The sequence below is a fragment of the Corvus moneduloides genome, chromosome 7 (genome assembly GCF_009650955.1).
Source record: "Corvus moneduloides isolate bCorMon1 chromosome 7, bCorMon1.pri, whole genome shotgun sequence".
Classification (NCBI taxonomy): domain Eukaryota; kingdom Metazoa; phylum Chordata; class Aves; order Passeriformes; family Corvidae; genus Corvus; species Corvus moneduloides.
This window is the reverse complement of record NC_045482.1, coordinates 11841931-11861469: the sequence shown is the minus strand read 5'-3', so window position 1 is coordinate 11861469 and position 19539 is coordinate 11841931. Positions and strand designations below refer to the sequence as shown.

Genomic DNA, 19539 nt, shown 5'->3' with positions numbered 1-19539 from the left:
TCTCACAAGATTCTGCTCTGAATGTTATCAGCGTCTGATAGTGTATTGTGAGCTATTTGCAATCCTTTCTAGGATTTGTCTTCCTCACTGAAAGATTGCAACTGATCAATGTAAATCAGTGAGAAAATGTTGCCTAAATATTTTCTGCCCAATTATTTCTTTGCACCCATGTATGAATTTAGTGTCTTATTAATCTTACTTTGCTAAGTTTTTTTAAAATTAATTCAGTGTTTCCAGTTAAATCTGCCATATCAACTAATGTTACCAACTTCCAGAACACCTTTCCAATTTTTGGGTCAGTATTCATGCTAACTTTTCCCTTTTCTACATTTAGAATTAGTTAATAGCTTACAACTTAAAATGTTTTTACTCCTAAAGCTTCCAGCACACAGGTGTTCTGGCTACACACTCCTACCTCCTGCACTTTCTGGTACACCGTCTGCTATTGGCACAAAGTCAGGAACAAACACTCTTCACTCGACTGCCTAAAGTTCCTCAAATGGATGTCTCAGCCAAACCACTTCAACTTTTCCACAGCAGAATGACAAGGTGTTTGGATTTCAGGATACACATTCACTTTTTCCTCTTAATTTTAAAAGCTTAATAATGTCCAAATGAAGGAGTGCAGACAAAAAACACAGTCTTACAAAATCTAGATAGAAATTTAAAGCAGAAAAACTCAGATTTTCTGGGTTTCTAAATTTCTATTGCTCAGCGCCAATTGATCTGAGTAACAAATTGTTTCAATACCTGTTGTTCAGTCACTTTATTACAGATGGGGAATAAATTGTAAATTGGGGAAAAGTCACAAAGAAATAGTCTCCTTGATCCTGGCCCCTCTTATTGCCTGCAGTTTTGTTTTTTTTTTTTTTTTTAATAAGAATAATAATAACTCTGAAGGAAACTGAAGATAACAACTTGAACAAATTTAAAGTACTTAAAGGTAAAGTGTTATTCTAGGGAATATCCAAAAATTTAAAAAAAAAATATTTACCTATATTTCATTTGAATTTTTCTTTAGGTTTTCAAAAGCTGGATATTTTGACTTGTGTATTGAGGGTGTCAAAATATCAAAAATCCTTGTGGGTGTTTCCACCATAATCTATTTATATGGTGAGCTCAGAAAATACCAAATGTGTCCTTTGCTGCTCTCTACTGTTGATTTAGGACAACCTGCTCGTGTTAACTTGAGCAGACAGCCATCACACTCCATCTTAATTCCTAAATCTACAGTAAGACCTAAGAGCCCTCTGAGATCTTGAGACAAGAATATTGTAGCTATACTATAGTATATTTATATATATCTGGGATTTTCAGTGTTTTTTGTTTTCATCTAATTTCTTTCTAATTGGGTTGCACACTGAAATATACCAATTTTAAGCAGTCTGACAATGGAGTTTGCTTAGCATATTTATCTTTAAAGAACTGTCTAGAAAAAGTGAGTATCCCAAGAATCTTATTTTACAAACAAGAATTCTCCAACTGAGATACAATTAAAAACAACCACTAAAAGCCTCTTGCTTCCAGTCCTTTAGGAAAATCTGTACCTGACCTTCACACCAAGGCTCATGCTTGAACCGTGACTTTTTACCAATTCTTATGAAGCACAAAACAATGTCAGAATGAAATCACTTGCCTGGTACATTTGGATACTCTGGGGCATTCTGGTTTTGAAATCTTGTAGGACACTTCTGTATTCCATAGGTATGCCAGGATAGTGGCAAGGATCCTGAAAAGGAAGCGAATTACTACTAAAACTCACATTTTGAACGTTCCAATTAAAAAAGCCAACAACCAAAATCAAATACAAAGTCTTTATACAGGGAAGTCATTCCAGACTCAAACTGGAAAGGCTCTAAAATAACAATTTGAAAACAATGTAGAGGTTTTAGATTTCATTAAATAATATTTTAAAATATATTGGATTCAACAAATATGCTTTTTAAAGTAAGCAATGTAAAGTAGGGATAGGCAGAGGAGCTTTGTTTTGAGGTCAGATCAAAACGGGCCTCGAATCACTCCTGGTAATAGTCAATTACCTAGTAATGGCAATTTAGAGGAAAGAGCTCAAGGTAACACAGAAGAAAAACATATAAGGGATATTTTTCTCTGTAAGAATATATTTAAGACAAAAAGAAAAGTAACTTACACCTAGAATGTCTTGGCAAGCGAAATTTTAGTGTCCTCATCTCCCAGTCAACAGCTCATACAAGGAGTGTTGGTTTAACATCTACAGTTGTTTTCCAAAGCCTTTATTTCTATTTAATCTATTTCTGTTTTGAACTACAGACAGATAAAGATCTCTTGTATATTTTCTTTGGGCCTGAGAGCTCGGTACTGATATGTTGTTGTATTAGTATTTCTCAAATGTCTTTTAAAGCCTAATGTCCAAGGTAAAGATATCTGAGCATCTAAAATTTAAATGGGCATCTCTCTATCAATCTCTTCAGGAGTTAAACACTTAAGTTATTGTATAGCTCTGAACACCAAAGACAACGATTTAGCACACTGTACAAATTGCAAGCACTAACAGAAAGCAAGAACACCCCTTTTATTTGTTTGCACAAGAGCACACATGGGGAATGCTTGGTTTGCTCAGCGCGGAGGAGACTCAAGAGAGACCTCACTGAGGTCTTCAAGATCCTCACCAGAGAAAGTGGAGGGGCAGGTACCAAGCTCTTCATTCTGCTGACCAGTGACAGGACTCGAGAAGATGGCATGAAGCCAAGTGGGAAGAGCTTTAGATTGTATATCAGGATGAGATTTTTTGCCAAGAAAGTGTTTGAGCACTGGAACAGGCTCCCCAGAAAGTGCTCACAGCCCCTAGCCTGAGTTCAAAAAGCTTTGGAAAATGTTATCAGTCACATGGTGGGACTCCTGCGGTGTTCTGTGCAGGGCCAGGAGTGGGACTCAATGATCCTGATGGGTCTCTTCTAACTCAGTATGTTCTGTGATTTTATGATTCTATGAACTAATTTACCATTGTCTTCAATGACTGCGATACTTCCAGGAAAAATCTGTAGAAGAAACTGACCATCAAAGTTTTCTTATAGTCTATATTTTCACCTCCAGCTGAACCTGGAAGAGCAATTTCTTTAAGAACTAGTCTGCATGCTTCATCCAACATTTTTTCATTCCAGTGTCTGTTAGGAAGAATAATAGATACAATCAGACCAGGACTAATAAAAAAGTAAATAAAAATTGCAGTAATATATGTGTACCATGGACCACAGGCATAATCCTGCTCACAGTGAAGCCAAAATATTGATTCTAATAATGTCTACAATTTTTAAAATGGTGTGGATCAATGCTGCTCACAGAACTGAGCTCCTGTAAGTAAATGGAATTAAGTGCTATGCCAGCATTTTTAAAATAAACAAATAAATAATTAAACAAACCCTATTACAGCTTTAAAGCTGCTTTAGCTGTCTTACAGATTCTCACCATATTACAGAAAGTATCCTACATTTGAAGAAAAGAAGATATAGATGCAAAATGTAGATACTTTCAAGGGATCTAATTAGTTGTTACATTTCCTGAAAGGGCTGTCTTCTTCAAGTATCTCAACACTGTTAATTCTCTGTAGTTACACAGCCCTAGATATCAAAACATTAGTCTGTTAGACTAAATTTAATAATGTAAGGGATCAAAAAATAATGAGCACTTCAACTAATGAAACAGTTGCATATTAAATGGCAAAACAGGCCAGTGGGGCTTTGTTTAGTGCTGTTTTTATACTGCTTGAATTATTTGCAATTTTTTTCCTCCAAAGCTTGGAAAGGTGCTGCAAACTGGGAGGGAAAATCGGGGACTAATTCTTGAGATTACTGGGACCTTGTAGATGAAGAGGTATTGAAAAAGTGAAGACTTGACTTTGTGCTTCTAACTTTATTGGGCACATCTGAACTTCTCAAACTGTGTAGCTTTTAGACACAAGCTGAAGGACTCATGAACACTGATATGAGGGGATTATCAAATGTACAAAGATACAGCGTAATTTACCAATATTTGGGTTTAGATGCACAACTGACTGATGTGTACCTCATCCACCTATCTCACAGCTCATCTGTCTTATCTCTCTGCATAATTCACACTGGAGTTCGTGTGCAAACTCCAAAACGTAACAATCCTGAAAAGTCATCATTAAGGCTTGATCATTCACTTGAACATACAAGGCATCAGTCAGGCAAATGAAATCCTTCTGCATTTTCATGTCCCAAGGAACATGAACCAAAGCTTTCAAAGTCCATTTACTCAGAGACACAGACAAGACAGAGAAATTTTACCTTCCAATAAGTGTCCAACAGGTTTGTTTTGCACAGACTGTTGTCGAGACAGCACCTCCATAGAAAATGCTTAGATCCTTTATAATGTCTGTACCTTCTTCAAAAAGGACTCTCATCCCAGCATTGGTTATTGGAAGAGCATTTTCCCGTCTTGGTGCTTGTCGAAATGCAGAGACATACTCCCCCTGAGCAAGATGAAGTGCAGACATGTAAGTATCTGAAAGCGGAACTTGTTATTGCACTATGTGAAGCAAGAGAACAAAAAATGAAAAGCACAAATTCAATTTCCTGAGCATTCAAGACCATGCACATTCTTCTCTTGACCTTTCAGTAGCTTTACCATCTTTGATTTTCTAGCAACTCATACCCAATCCTCCATCACCTATATAGTTCAGATGACCTAGATTTTTCATGGTAAATAGCTGGAAGACAGGGATCTTGTGGAGTGGAGTTGTATTTATAACAAGGCCGTAAGTTTAGAGGCTTCAAAGTATTGCCAAACTTCAGTATTCAGATAACAGGACTCATAATTCTCTTAGAAGATCCCCTATCCACTCTTGCAAACCCAGTATCAGTTAAAGACTATCATTCAGTTCAACAACATTTATGGAACTGCCACACACACATCCAATCTTATCCCATTTTAAAGAAAAATCCTCAAGAGACAACAGTGCTTTACCTACTTGATGCCAGCCATATCACAGGTGAACAGCCTGCTTTGGTAAGCACTATGGCAGCTTGTCCAGGACCCCTTTCTGTAGGGGATCTAGACAATTGCTATTGCCCTCACCATTTTAGGACAAACCGTTGTCTAAATTTTACTCTTTATATAGCATCGCCAGCTACCTGCTGAGTTGTGTTTTTTGGCTGAAACTGAGAGACAGTATGGCACTGAAATGAATAAACATAAGGAATTCAGAAAGCTAGCAGTAACACTGCTAGTTTAAACAGATGGATTATGCCCCCTTCTGCTCTTTATTTCATAGTCTTTAACTCTGCTTAAAGCAAATCTAAACAAACTAACAACTTACCTTCCTAGAATGGGGAATATGGATAGAGACTAAGATCTCTTCCGGTGTAATGGTATTGTTACCAACTCCATCTGCAAAAATATCACTCACAGGAATCTGTCGCTTTTGTCCTAAAAAAAAAAATCCCAAATCCAGAAAATTCCATACAATTGTGCAATTAACACATATCAATAGTATTTTAGTTGGCAAGAAATACCTGCTGCCTTCCTGAGTAAATAACCACTACAGTGTCCATAAAAACTTATCAGTGATATGTTCTATAAATTCAAATAGTTGCTCCATCTTCCATAACATCATAATACCAGATTCCTAAAAAAGTACCCAGAGGTCAATCCCCATTCTGTAATCCTCCCTTTCGATACTGCCATGATTTTCCACCCTCACTCCTGTCAATCTGTTCCAAATCCCTGCAGCTGCTGTCTTTACTACCTTTCATTCTAAAACATAAAAAATGAGGAAGCAAACAGAGTGGCAAAGAAATGCTGCAAAAGTAAAAAATTATTAGGGGGTGGGGTTTTTGTTGTTTAGGTTTTGGGTTTATTTCTTCTTTTCTTTGTTTGCTTTTCCCCTGAGATTCTGAACATTTCCAGGAGTCCAGAAAGAAAGAAATGCTATTGCTTTTTCCTTCTGATATTTTATTCTAAAAGTGACCATACTTGTTGTTCTACGATATATGTTATGAAAGTTAAATTTTTCAGAAGAGAAGATGACAAAATTCTGCAAGGAACCTAAACCTCCATGAGTCCTTTAAACACTTAAAACTTCATTTATGGTACAGAGACAGGCTATTTCATCCTACCTCTTGAAGCCAGATTGAGCATGCAGTTGCTGGCTGCCAGAACAGGATTCAAGTCTGAGGTTGATTTTCTACTTATGATGTTTCCGCCAAATGACTTGGAAAAAAAGAAAGTAATTTATGTTACCTTTCTCTATAACCTTCATATTTTTATGTTAAGTGACAATAAGACATGCAGAATATATGTACATTTATACATATTGAAAGCTCAAAAAAGAGGTATTGATAGAAAATTCATGGCAAAATCAAAACTTAAAATGCAAGTTTTGCATGTAGTCAGGATCAATTTCACGTTTATTACAATTTTTTCAAATTTTAATTGCAAGTCATTCACAACATACAGCAACATTTCTTATCTGTTCTCCTCCCAGAGTTCTTAATTGCTGCAAGACAGCATGGAAAACCCTTGTCTTCTCTTCAGGGAACTCCACAATTGCATTTGTCAAGGTGTCTTTCACTAGAGAGAGGCTGCAGGCAGCTCCCAGAGTTAATCCTGTAACCAAAAGATGATGAAAGTGTAATGTGTGCATTGCTTCACTGCCTGGGTTTTAAAGTGTGTTCAGACTGTAGACTAGGACAGCTCATGTGGGCTACAGGCAGATAAAAGGAAAGAGGCCTTTGCATTTTAAAGGAACTGGAACCTTTCATTTCAGGAGACTGAGGGTGAAATCTCTAGAAATGATGAGAATGAACTAATATCTCACCTCTTCTGCATAAAGGGAAATCCTTTCTCTGCTTCCAGCTGCACCTTGCAATCCCAACTCTTTCCTTTGCATCTTGCTTTGACTGAGTAAACGTTTAGGAGAGGTTTCACACAAAGGTGAGTCAGCTTCAAAATGCTTTCAACAGACTCTTCCTATTTTTAAGCACGATTTTCATCGTAATTTGATCTAGCTTTGCATATGTACCTTTTAGGTATTCTTCTAAGGTGTAGGTAGGTAGCATTGGCAACAAAACCCCTAACGATCCTAACAATGAAGATAGTATTCTTTTTCCCACTAGAAAGACAACTTATATGCATTTATTAAAGATTTTTTTTTGTAAGATTATACTTCTAATTTTCTTTTAAATGGTACACAGTTCCTTTCTATTCAAAATAATTATTTGCATAATAGATGTATGTTTTCAATGAATACTGGGATTCAATAAAAAATATAAATGAAAATATATAAAAATTTAATTAATTTTAATCAAGCAAAGCAATGTTAAATTTTTTGTATTTAAAAGCAAAATTTAATCAAAACATGTTTTGCATTTAAATCTGATTAAGGAGAGGAAATGTTATTTCTGGCTAGCAAACTGAACTGCATATCTCTTGTTTTTGAACTAGTAAGTCTCACCTTTGCATATCTAGGTTTTATTTACACACTTTAATAAAGCAGTAACCATTCTCCCAGCTTCTTTTCAATTTCTAGCTACTTTTCAGCTAAGGAAAAACTAGTTTTTGAATAGAACTGGATGACCAATCTGAAATAAAATACGTATTCTAAATGCAATGACAGAACTATCAAACACAGCTCACCACTTTAAAAAAGTGGCTTCAGGTACATAGGAAGTAATTTCATCAGATATGACTTTCCTTAAAACTTTGGCTGTAAACTTCTACAAGGTAATTTTTATTCAATTAATTTAGACTATTATAGTAAGTTGAAACCTATTTCTAGTTGTATTTCTAATCCACCAGAATTTATTTAAAACCCAAAGCCTGGGTCTAATTTTAACTAAAAAAACCTCCATGCTTATAAACAAGTAAGTTGAGGTACAAAATTTTAACCTATTATAATTAATGCTGTTATGATTGAGAACAAGATTAGTCAATGCATATTAGCAATGCCAGTTTAATCACAGCCTTTTTCTAATGTAAACAAGCATGCCACAGGCTAACTCTCACTGTGGTTCTGTATGGGTCTCTCTCAGCTAACCTGCAGAGCCCAGCACAGCAATCAGAAAGCACATACTGCATGACTTGGCACCAGAACCAGTATTACCAGAATAATCACCCTTGCACTAAGGCCCAAGTTAATATTGCTGGTCAGCTCTGCACTGCATTGCGAAGACAAAACCATCCTGCACTGGAATGTTGGCAACAGCCCCCTTGACCTGGGAAAGAACCAAGCATGCTTAGGAATGAGTTGCACAGCATTTCACACCTTCAGTGCTATGGAACGGTGCAGCATTCCTTACTGCAAAGAAATCTCCTATTTCTGAATAAAGTAAAGTCTACTAACCATCATCTGTGTATTTCAGCACATTCAGATCTGGGATCCTTGCAGGAGCAATAAGAACTGGATGGAACACACCTCTAAATTTCATCTCAGGTCCTACAACATAAGAATAGACTTAGACAAAAGGCTTTTCCATAATGATGACTCCCACATAGTGGAATGTAAGCTTAAGGATGAAGATGCAAAAAGAACAACAAATGTAGCCCCACTCCTCTCATGCACACCGGAAATACAGCAACAGGAGCCATTCTGATCACATACATACCCACACTGGTGTTCCCAACCACAAGAGGTGCTTCAGGATGGGCAGCTTTCAGATCCAGTAGCTCATCCAAGCTTACAGGAGAAATCCATGTCACTCGCTTCCCATGAAAAAGCAGAGTTCTTTTTGGTTGATTTTCTGCCATTCTCTGATGGAGAAACATGGCAGATTTAAATATTTAGACATATAGACAGGTGTGAGGTCTAATAGACACTAGACTGAAAGTCAAAAATGTTCTTAACAGCAGTTCTACATAATCCTTCAAAACTGGACAAAAATGGGACAGAAATACTACGCTGGATCTTTGCACAGTGGTGAAATTCTAGACTGTGTGGGTGAAATGTCTTCAAGTAATTCCAATGGGGTAAAAAACAAGATTGATAAGAAATAGTCCCCAAGCAAAAGATGTAGGAATAGCAATTGCTAAAACTGCTAGAAAAGTGATAAAAATACTTAGGGAGGTGTTGCCCACTTAGCTTGCTTGGAGGTCACCAATGGCACTGACAGCAGCATCCCTTTCTAGATTATGCGTGCACTGAAGTGTCTCTGGCTGTTCTAGCACTGTTCACTGATCTCTTGGAGACAGCTTGTGAACCAGTGCTGGTACAAACACACAGTCAATAACTCCCATCCTACAGTTATCAACATTTCTCCAGAAGCAGTCAGCTAACTACAGAGAATTTGGCTTTGAATCTCTACACTGACAATAAAGTAAAACAAACAGCTTTCAGTTTTTCTAGGGCAAATACTACTGCCAATAATTAGGGATGCCTAACACTTTCCATTCCAGCTGTTTATATCTTTGACATTCCTTAATCACTGGGGCTAAACACTCCCTGATCTGGGTGGCTATCTCAGAAAAGACTAACAAAACTGTTAAGCCACAAAATTGTTTTCCAATGTTAAATAGTGTTTGCCATTCAGTTTACTGTAAAGTATATGTATCTTCAGCTCCTGGACTGAAAACCCAGTTTAGGTTGCTTCTTCATCTTCTCTAACACCAAGATCTGCACCTTCATTTTCCCAATATGATTTTTTTTTTTGTATGTGAATATTCAAAAAGCTTACTGGACAAAAAACCAAAAAGAAGTATAATAATGGCTGGACATTAAAATATTTTGACATTTTTTCTGATGAATTACTGCTAAGCTGGACTTAAGAATTAATTCTGAACAGATCTTAAGAATAGCCTATAAGTAGTAAAAGTTACCATTAATTACCATTAGTTCTGGAGGGAATATAAGCTCCTGGGTGGGATCTAAGGGCTGGAATTCATCTGTCGAAAACAGGCTAGTGGAGACCTTAAAAAGAAGACATGCAAAGAGCAAGAGTTTTCTCTCATCATTAATTTCATAAAACAACAACAAAAGCAAAAGCAAAACCAAACCAGGAGACTCCCAGTGAAGTCAGTAAAAAATTAGCCATTTCATTATCCTTCGGATTTGTTATTAAATCACCATGCATCATTTGGAGGTGCTGAGGTGAAAGAAATGTTCAATAACATTTTCTTGAATTTTACTGCTAACACAAATGACAGTTGAGAAGCAAGCAACTGAAGGACTAAGTACAGGCTTCCTGTAGTTCTACTATAACAAAGTAGTTTCATGCCAACCTAGAGTACTCAAAACCCAAAGAAGCAGATCAGATACTATTGAAAGAAAATTGAGAACAAAGTGAAATACTTGTATGGACAAGATGTTTCACATAAAATCACAATCATGGCTCTAATTTTTAAGGGCATATCAATTCTTCAGACTCAAGTCAGCAGTTTTCCTAAGAGATCAGTACTTAGACACTGATCATTGATTTAAGCAAATTTCACATATGCCTGAATGTCTTGCACATTGTAATTCTCACTGTATGGGTAGATCTGAGACTACTAATATTACTGAACCTGAAGAGCTGTTCAAATCTCAGCTCTGGAGATCCAAACTGCCTTATACCAACTATCTGATAGGCACTGCCTTCTCATAAAAATATACATATAGAATCCTCCAGTTTTCAAAATATTTCCAAATTTCTTGTGAGGAATAATAAAATGTCTTGTTTTTCAAATAATATATGCAATATTCATTCTCTAAGTTTTATATTGAAGCAGGGTAGGTAATATACCTAAAACTTTACCTTCTCTTCTTTGTTGTCAAACAAATCATCTTCCTGATCCAAGCAACACTTTCCATTCGCTTTCCTTTGACAACAAATGGATTCCTAAAATAGGAATATCCCATTAGTGAAATACTGCCCAGAATGGCAGTGAGTTAAAGCTGATAAGAGTGACTCTGTATTTCAATAAAGTTCTAGATGAAGCTTAAGAACAAGCTGAATTAGAAGGATTAAGTGTTAAAGAAGTGATATTAAAAAAAAAAATTAAAACATCAGATGTTGAAGTCCTTAATACAAAATAATTCTTACTATGTGGAATTCAGCTGACATTGTGAAAGCAGATGTAGATGGTCTGTATTGCTTCCTCTACCAACTGTTCACTCCCGTTTCTTCTCTGTAGGTTTCTGACACATTGCATTGCATGACAAATTACTAAGAACCTGGACTGAAATTCTGCTTTTATTCATGCCAGTACCAACCCACAGCAAACCACATGGAGTTACTTCAGATTAGTCTTCATAATCCAGGCTAGACACCATTTTCATTTGTGTTAATCAATTTTTGTAATGGGTTAGGCCATTTACTCAGAACTACATCTCTTAACAGAGGGAAGTGATGATCTTAATGAAAATCTTGATGGCTTGTACATGCACATACATTGATAGGCCCAATCTAGTAATCCTATCGCCACTACTTCTTACCTTACAGAAGGTTTTACAGGCATCCAGGATTGGCCTATATCCAGTACAGCGGCACAAGTTCCCTGAAGAAAGGAAATCAGTCAGAAAAGGCTTTGCTCTAAAGCACGTGGCTTTAGAATGTCATGTCTTTATGTGAGTCTTGTGTTTTTGAAGCTCAAGGAGAACTGTTAGCTCTCAGAAACACAAAAAAAGAACAGTGTCACAAGACTTACAACCCCGCAGCTCCTGAAAAAAAACATGCTTGTTTCAAGGGGAGTATGAAATACTTTAGATCTGCACTAGAGTGAATGCTGGCTACAGCTCAGTATGCAGGACAATAAGAGATTGTACAATATTCTTCACCCACTCAAGATGTTGTTCTCTTTCCCCCTGACTTTTTTCTAGAGGTGAAAGAAGTTAACATTACACCTCTAAGTTCACCACACAGCAACAGGAAATGTCTTTGGCTCCACTGTGACTCTAGAGCACAACAGATGATAGAAGGCTATTTTACGTACAATAAATGCTCACACTTTCCCTTACTGAAGATAGTCTGCATCTCTCTGCCTTGTCTCTTTTAATCCTACTGCAAAGGGGCTGCTCTGTGAGGCTTACGACATTCCCAGCTCCAGATATAAAGGGACCTTGGAGATGCTCAGATGCAGGTCCTTCTCCAAGAGGACATCATTTTTGCTCATCTGATTTAAAGCACTTCAAAAGACATATATGGGGATGTTTTGAACACCTGAAAAAATCCACAGCTCCATGTCTCATTTTCCAGGAGAAAAGAATGACAGGGAATACAAAGTCTGCATCCAGCAGCAGAAGCTGAGAAGCACAATTTGTAAGAGTACATCATCCATGCATGCAGGCACGTGTACTCACACAGACAGGCACATACACAAAGCACCTGAAGAAATGCTTCACACCTGCAAACTAACAAGTGGCAATATTTACCAGCCAGAGCTGCAATCATCTGCTCCGAAGTTGGTTCTGGGTGGTTTCTTAGCAAAGTGTATATGGACATCACCATTCCAGGCGTGCAGAAACCACACTGGGAGCCATGGCACTTGGCAAGTCTTTCCTGAAATGAAATACCACAAACAGCACTCCTTCCAGCACTCACCTCCATTCTAATAAATGCTCTCTTAAATGGGAGATGCCATACAAAAAGTTTGCCTTCATAGTAAATCAGAATTTTGAATAAAACACTTTAAGCAATATCAAATGAGAATAATTATTTTGGGTGTGATGTTCAGGCACATCTTACTAAAGAAGCTAATTAACCTTCAGTGGACTTCTGTCTTTTTGCATTTATACTAAAACATGAGCCAGAGACATTGTGCAAGATGTGCCATTAACCCAAACAGAGCAAAGCCTGACTCACTCCAACAATCCTTACATACCAACTACTTGATCAGACTGTCAATATTAAAGTAAGATCCATTATGAGCCATATGTCATCAGCCTTGATTAATCAACCACCAGAAACCAATGTTGTCCTCTGTTGTCATTTAGCAGGGAAAGCAACCATCTTAAGAAATTCCCATGCCCTAAAAGCACTGTCACTAAAGCCATCCCATACAAAAAAGAAATCAGAAATCCTTTTATATGGTGATACTGTACTCTCACCTGAACTGGATGAATCCTGGTTTTTGTACTTCCAACACCTTCCACTGTAGTCACTGCTGCACCATACAAGGAGCAAATGGGAAGCAAACATGCATTGGCTGAATAGTGTCTTTGGAACACAAAGGAGAAAAAAGAACATTAATACTATTTTAATAAACAAGTGTGAATATTATTTTTCAGTCAACCAAGACATAGCTCATACTTACAAAGCAGCCACTATCAACATTTGGAATGAGAAGGGATCACTTTCTAGCTATGTCTCTTGTCCCCGGTATAAAAACATATCTATGAGGACAGTTCCACAGAATTTACATCTTCCTTAATAGTTCAGTCTTTTCTAATTGCCCTCTTGTCTCTCTTGCCCACAAGCAATCTGTCAACTGTATTTTGGAGGAGGAAGGTAGGGAAGATTGGTGTAGGAAGGAAGTAAAGAATTATTGCTTCAAGTTTATAATCAAACTTCTGATCCAAATTCTGATGTAAAATAAATATCATACTAAATAGGAACAACACCCCAAAATGAAAATTCTTCAAAGCATTTAATAATTTTTATAAAATTATTTGGTTTTTTTAATAGAGTTGAAATGTTTCTTTTCAAGAGTCCATCTGCTTTAATTTCAGCTCTTTCATTACCTTTAAACATTTTCATTTGTGTTGCATTCCAATGTAATGCAACTGTACAAAAGGACGACTGGAACGCTTTTTCCCCCCACCTAATAAACGCTTCAGTGCACAATGGCATGTAACCACTTAACAATTTGATTGGAGTTTTCTCAACTTAAAAGCAATTTATTCCAATTTTTAGCTTAATGAAACTTGGATTTTGAGTTTCAAAATATTTCTTTTTGTGGGTGGGGTGAAAGGGATGGAGTTCAGTATTAAAGGGCTGGTAAGTCTCAAACTTCTGCCTACCCTACCTTCCCACCAATGATATGACAGTATGCTGGTTTTGGCTGGGATAGAGCTCATTTTCTTCACAGTAGCCAGTGGAAGGCTGTGTTTTGGATTTGTGCTGGAAACTGCTGATAACACAGGGATGTTTAGTTACTGCAGAGAAGGGCTTACACAGCTTACCAAGGAGGAGGCCGAGTGACACAAGAAACTGGGAGGGGACACAGATGGGACAGCTGACCCAAAATGACCAAAGTCATATTCCATACCATATGGAATCATGTACACCATATAGAGCCAAGGGAAGAAGAAGAAAGGGTGAAAGGTTTGGAGTGATTGTGTTTGCCTTCCCAAATAACCATTACAGATGATGGTGTCCTGCTGCCCTGGTGATGGCTGGTCACCTGCCTGACGATGGGAAGTAGTGAGTAAATTACCTACTTTGCTTTGTTTCTACAACCAGCTTTTGCTTTATCTATTAAAACGTCTTTTCTGAAACCATGAGTTTTCTCTTTTGCTCTTCTGTTTCTCTCCCCATCCAACTGGGGGGGAGTGAGCAAGCAGCTACCTGGTCCTCAGTTACCAGCTGGAGTTAAACTACCATACAGAGCTGCAGGGAGGAGCCACATTCCAGTGGTCATGCCAAAGGGTCTTATATTAATGCCTCCTAAAACCTCCTTGCAGGGGCTGTCAGTATATATAAGTAAATCAAGCATTTGAGTATGATAGCTCAGCAAATTTACAATATAGCTGAACCAAAGTAATTTTAATAGCATTCTCTTCTTGGATTACAGTGACCCTTCCTCTAGATTCTTTTACTATTACGTACAAGTTCTACAACTCTGTTTTTAAAGTTTCATATCTGGAAATGGTATCTACAATCATAAAATTCTCTGTGGTTTTCAAAATATTCAGTTAAGGATACCGTATCTTCTTGCAAGCTGGCTCATAAGTTGATATCATCACTGTGCAGGCACCACAGCCACCTCCTCCACAGCCATACTTAGTTCCTGTAAGGTGGACTGAAAATGCTGTCATTAGGGAAAATAATTACGCAGTTCCATTCTGGTCTTTATTCTGCTCAAAGGCTTGAGACCACCTTTTTTCCTAAACCTCTAAGGAACATAGAATCAGTTTTGTATCATAGCATATGTATCAGACTCCTTTCTATATTTTATTGGAATTTTTTATTGGAACAAAATTTTCAGTGAAAGCAAGATTGAAGCTCAGGAATGACATGACCAAAATCATCTTTTCAACAGAAAACTTGATTATGGCTTATTTTGGAAGAGGAGTAAGTTGGGACAGAAAAGGGAAGTAAAAAATAGTTTTCCAAGCGAAAATATGAAAAGAAGAAATGTGTAATGGGCAAACCAGCTGTATATCTGAAATTCCAGGGGAACACTAAAATCAATATTCCAGTTTCTCCCAGAAGGCCCATTTATAGTCAGGATATTTGCCTTGCATCTCATCTGAAAGATCACACTTCTGAGAGAAGTGCTCATTTCTGTGAATCTGGAACAGTGTTCAACCTGAAGCTGTGAATCAACAACCAGCTAATTTAATGTTCCAAAGCCACCAAAAGGAAGATGCCTTTGTGCTCCTCAAAATTCCATCAGCTTCAGGTTCTCATCACACGATCTCCCCTTTACCAGGAGAGAGACTATTACAGAACTTGGAGACTTCTATTCTGTCAAGCTTTTTGTATACTGACCATGAGGCAGAAGGGGAGGAACACGGACACATACTCATTGTGCCTGATGGCATAACTTTGTGTGTTAAGAAACTAGGCTAAAAGTACAGCAGCTCAGTTGAAGAATATTTGGATTAAGAAAGAGACATCATTTAGTATGGTTGATTTATCTTAAAGGAATCACAACTTCCTTAATCTGGTAATTAAGCCTTGAATTAAAACTTATGGAAATTCTGCTTGAATAAGGCTTTCACGAGTGACTTTAGGGAATAGACAAGAAAAGGATACGCCTCTTTCGCAGATAAGATAAGAGCATTTGTTCAGGATCAGCATTTTTCTCTATTACCTACAGTAAGAAAGTAAAAACAAGCTTTAAGTAAGAAACCAAGGCCTTTCAAAATTCAGGGCACAGGCTACACTCCCACAAAAGCCAGAGGAGAATCCTTCTCTGGCTCCCTCTCATAGAACTACACTAATTGCCAAACACTGCAGGAGAGTTTGGGCTCCTTCTGGAAATCCCTTTTCAGACAGATACGTTTCCAGAAAAGAAGTGTTAGTACTAAAAGTACCTTGCAAGTACTAAAAATAACTGCTGCTCAGTGAAATGTTATACTGAGGGAACTGACCTTCAGCCACATTAGAAAGAAAAATGCAGCAGAACTTTAGAGACAGCATAATGAACTAAGTAATGATTTGCAGATTTTAAAGTCTCCCTGGCACTCTGACATACTGGAATAAACACTGGAGGAACCTGTCAGGCTATCAGCAGTAGCAATTTATTTTCTAGTTTTATTTATAGTAACTTTCATGAGCTGTAAAAAAATGACAACAGAGAGCAACAGAAATACGCACATTCTTGATCGAGTACAGTATTTCTTATTCCATCCCTTAGAATCAGCTAGTTCTGTACAGTTGCTTTGGATCAACAACCAGGCCTTGCAATATTATCTTTATGGTCAATAGTCCAAATTTGGGCACCGGAGTCCTGCTTTCAGTTGTGCCTCTGAAAACCTGACACCATCAAAGACGAGAAGCCAGACACATCCAAATGAAAAAAGTGGTTTGCTTACCAGCCAAGTTTGATACCCAGCTGAAAGTGCGTTTCACTTTGACTCGTTTTTTCTTCCAAACACAGCAGAACTAGCCAAAATGGGATGCAACCATGCCTGTTCTTCTGGAGGTTTGTGTGAGGATTCAGTTTCACTCCCATGAATAAGTCTGAGGAAGCCAAATCTGTGCCCTTCACGGTTCCTTCTGGCACAGCAGCCCCTCTTTCTCCGGGCTATACTTACCTTCCTCCCATTCACATAGAAAATGAGCTCCGCAGCCGCCGCGGCCCCTGGCAGAGGCATCGTTCGCAGCCCCAGCACCGGGAGCAGCAGGGAAGCCCTCGTTATGCGGGGCGGGGCCGCGGCGCAGCGGGGCGGGCGGGGAGAGCGGGGCCGCTCGGAGGAGTTCCCGCGCCCCGCCGGCACAACCCGACCCAAGGGGGAACACGGCCATTGATCTCAATAGCTCGATCTGACTACAAATATTTATTTACTGCAGCCTTTTAAAGTGTTACTTAAGTGTTCAAAAGCTAAGCCATACCTCACATTTTCTCAAAGGACATAGGTGTTCCTGTTGTCAGGTTCCTATAACAAAATCTTCAAGAGTAATTTTATACTGAAATAAAATCCAGCAATGTAGTGATCATGAGACTAATGGGATTTTTGGTTATATTTGCATTCACAAAATAATCAGCAGTAAGGTCCAGGTATCATAACCATTTGTAAGGGCTACTTGTGCGGGCAAGGGTTTATAGAAACAAATATTTTCCTCTTTCCGTAAAATCAAAATACATGGAATTAATTTCCTACAAAATTTCAAAAATCTTTATAGGTGTAAACTATTAAAAGCAAAGAAAAGGAGTAGAAATTAGATTGAGTAAACATGAGAAAAAGCACCTTTGAAACTATAAAAAGAAGTTCAAATTACCTTATCCTCAGCAAAATTATCCTAATTCTTGGTGATGGCTACAAATTTATTTTATGCCAAAAATCATGAGCTGCTTTTACCTCATTTTCCTGAAAAGAGCTTCTAATATTTCAAATGACCTGGGAAAACAAGTACATTTAGTGAAGGTTCAAAGACAATGCAACATTCTTTATGCTGCTTTTATGTGATCATTTTGTGTAACAATTAAAAGAAATGCAACCTAGTGAAAGGAATGAGAAGGAGGTGTCTTTACAAACAAACTGTGGGCCTGATGGTAGATAAAGCCAGATACTGAGAGGTGAAAGAAGCAATGGGAGGAACCATAAATTCCATAGGAATTCCACTAAATTTACACAGACTGTTACTCACTCAAGACTGTGTTAATCCCTGAATTTAGAGAAAAAGAACAGAGACACAAGGAAAAAATGGGGGGTGGTACACATTAGAAAGGGGGTTTGTATTAAGCGATTCAGGAAGTCTGTACCTCTCAAGTACCTCAGCCAATGGGGAAAGAGAGAGGAAAACGCGGCCAGGAAATTAGGATAAAAAGGAGGCTGCATCCTCCTAACAATTTGAGAGACCCCATGGGAAATGCCCATGACCTCTCCCTTTATTCGAATAAAGCTACAGGACTCCTCTGTCTCCTATTTGGACATAAACCTCTGGTGTTTGTGGGTTATTTTTTCTGACACTAGGAAATAACAAAGTAAATTTTCTCTGTATTCTATTATTGAACATCAATTTGAGCAACAAGAGAAAGGATGGAGAAAACAAGGAAAGACGGGCAGTAGCAATAATATTATTTTAGAGTTACTTAAAATAACTTCTGTGCATCTTCAGGCCATTTTCTTTATCCTTTTTTACTTTGAAATATATCTATACTACAAGGAATGGAAGAAATGAAGGCATAAAGCCCGAGGCCTTTTACTTTTATTGAAAATTACATGCTTGAATTTGGAACACCCTAGCAGTCTAGCTGGTGACACCTGAGGCTGTGTGGAACAACAGCAACTTCAGTGAAAAAATAATTAAGCCTATCCCCAAAGAGATTATTTATTTTCAGGGAAGATAAAGCATGTACTTCTGTTTCTAGCTTTCAAACTGCAGGCAGTAGAGAGAAACCATTTAAAAAACCATTGTGTTTTGCTGCTGCAGTGCCAGCACTGGGAACACAAGTTTTAACGGGTATTTCTTTCTAATGACACAGCTGGTGATGTTGATAAATAGTGGAAGCTAGCAAGAACATTTCAATTAAAAATAAAATTAATTAATTACGAACTTGGTAATAAAAACCAAGGAAAAATGCATAATAATTTCTATGTGTAATTCTTTTTAAAAAATAACACTGAATAAGGATAGAATATATCTTCCCAACCATTTTTGCACCTCTTCATAATTGTCTTGCTAATGGGGTGACATACACAGCATGTTTCAGAAAGAAAAATGTCTGTCTGCTGAAACTTCGCACATAATTTTAACAGCTCTGCTTTGTAATGCAGATCACATTGCCTGGGTTTTTTATTGGAAGAATTTTCATACTGATTGAATACTCTATTTGTACTGCAAGGTTCTATACGAAAACACCTTGCTCTACTTACTGGTGTATATTTACAATCTTTACATGATCTCTGGAACTGGTAACCACAGCTAGACAACTCTCTGTTTAGGGAATAAAGGTTCTCTTTGTACACTTTCTCACCAGTGATATATTCAGCTCTAAATTCATACATGGAATGTCCTACAGGATCTTGAGGAAGCTGCCTTAGGGCTACAGACCATAATAAAATAACCACAGCAGAAAATAGTTGTGGTATTACTTAAGTATTTGTAAATAATACATTTATGCCTCTTAGTGTTTATGGTTATAGTTCAATACTTACATTTAGAATGGACACACCTGAAAGCTACATCCAGGAGTGTATTTTGATATGTATGATTCACTTTTCTGTCAAAATACGCAGCT

General features: G+C 37.6%; 1 protein-coding gene across 5 annotated transcripts in view; it reads right to left on the bottom strand.

Moving 5' to 3' along the window:
• AOX1 (aldehyde oxidase 1) overlaps nt 1-16997 on the bottom strand; it is a 39812-nt gene extending 22815 nt beyond the window's left edge. For 2 of the 5 annotated variants that reach the window (XM_032113781.1, XM_032113785.1), the window contains exons 1-16: nt 16892-16997; nt 15888-15945; nt 14832-14928; nt 13016-13124; nt 12341-12467; nt 11405-11466; nt 10725-10808; nt 9821-9901; nt 8604-8748; nt 8342-8434; nt 6455-6606; nt 6117-6210; nt 5318-5427; nt 4287-4471; nt 2981-3143; nt 1637-1729 (exon numbers count right to left, since the gene is read on the bottom strand). In XM_032113781.1, coding sequence (XP_031969672.1) covers nt 1637-1729; nt 2981-3143; nt 4287-4471; nt 5318-5427; nt 6117-6210; nt 6455-6606; nt 8342-8434; nt 8604-8748; nt 9821-9901; nt 10725-10808; nt 11405-11466; nt 12341-12467; nt 13016-13124; nt 14832-14928; nt 15888-15945; nt 16892-16951 — 1713 coding nt within the window. In that variant the 5' untranslated portion in view covers nt 16952-16997. The other 3 variants (XM_032113782.1, XM_032113783.1, XM_032113784.1) reach the window with 3 other exon arrangements.
• Between the last annotated feature and the right edge of the window lie 2542 nt (nt 16998-19539).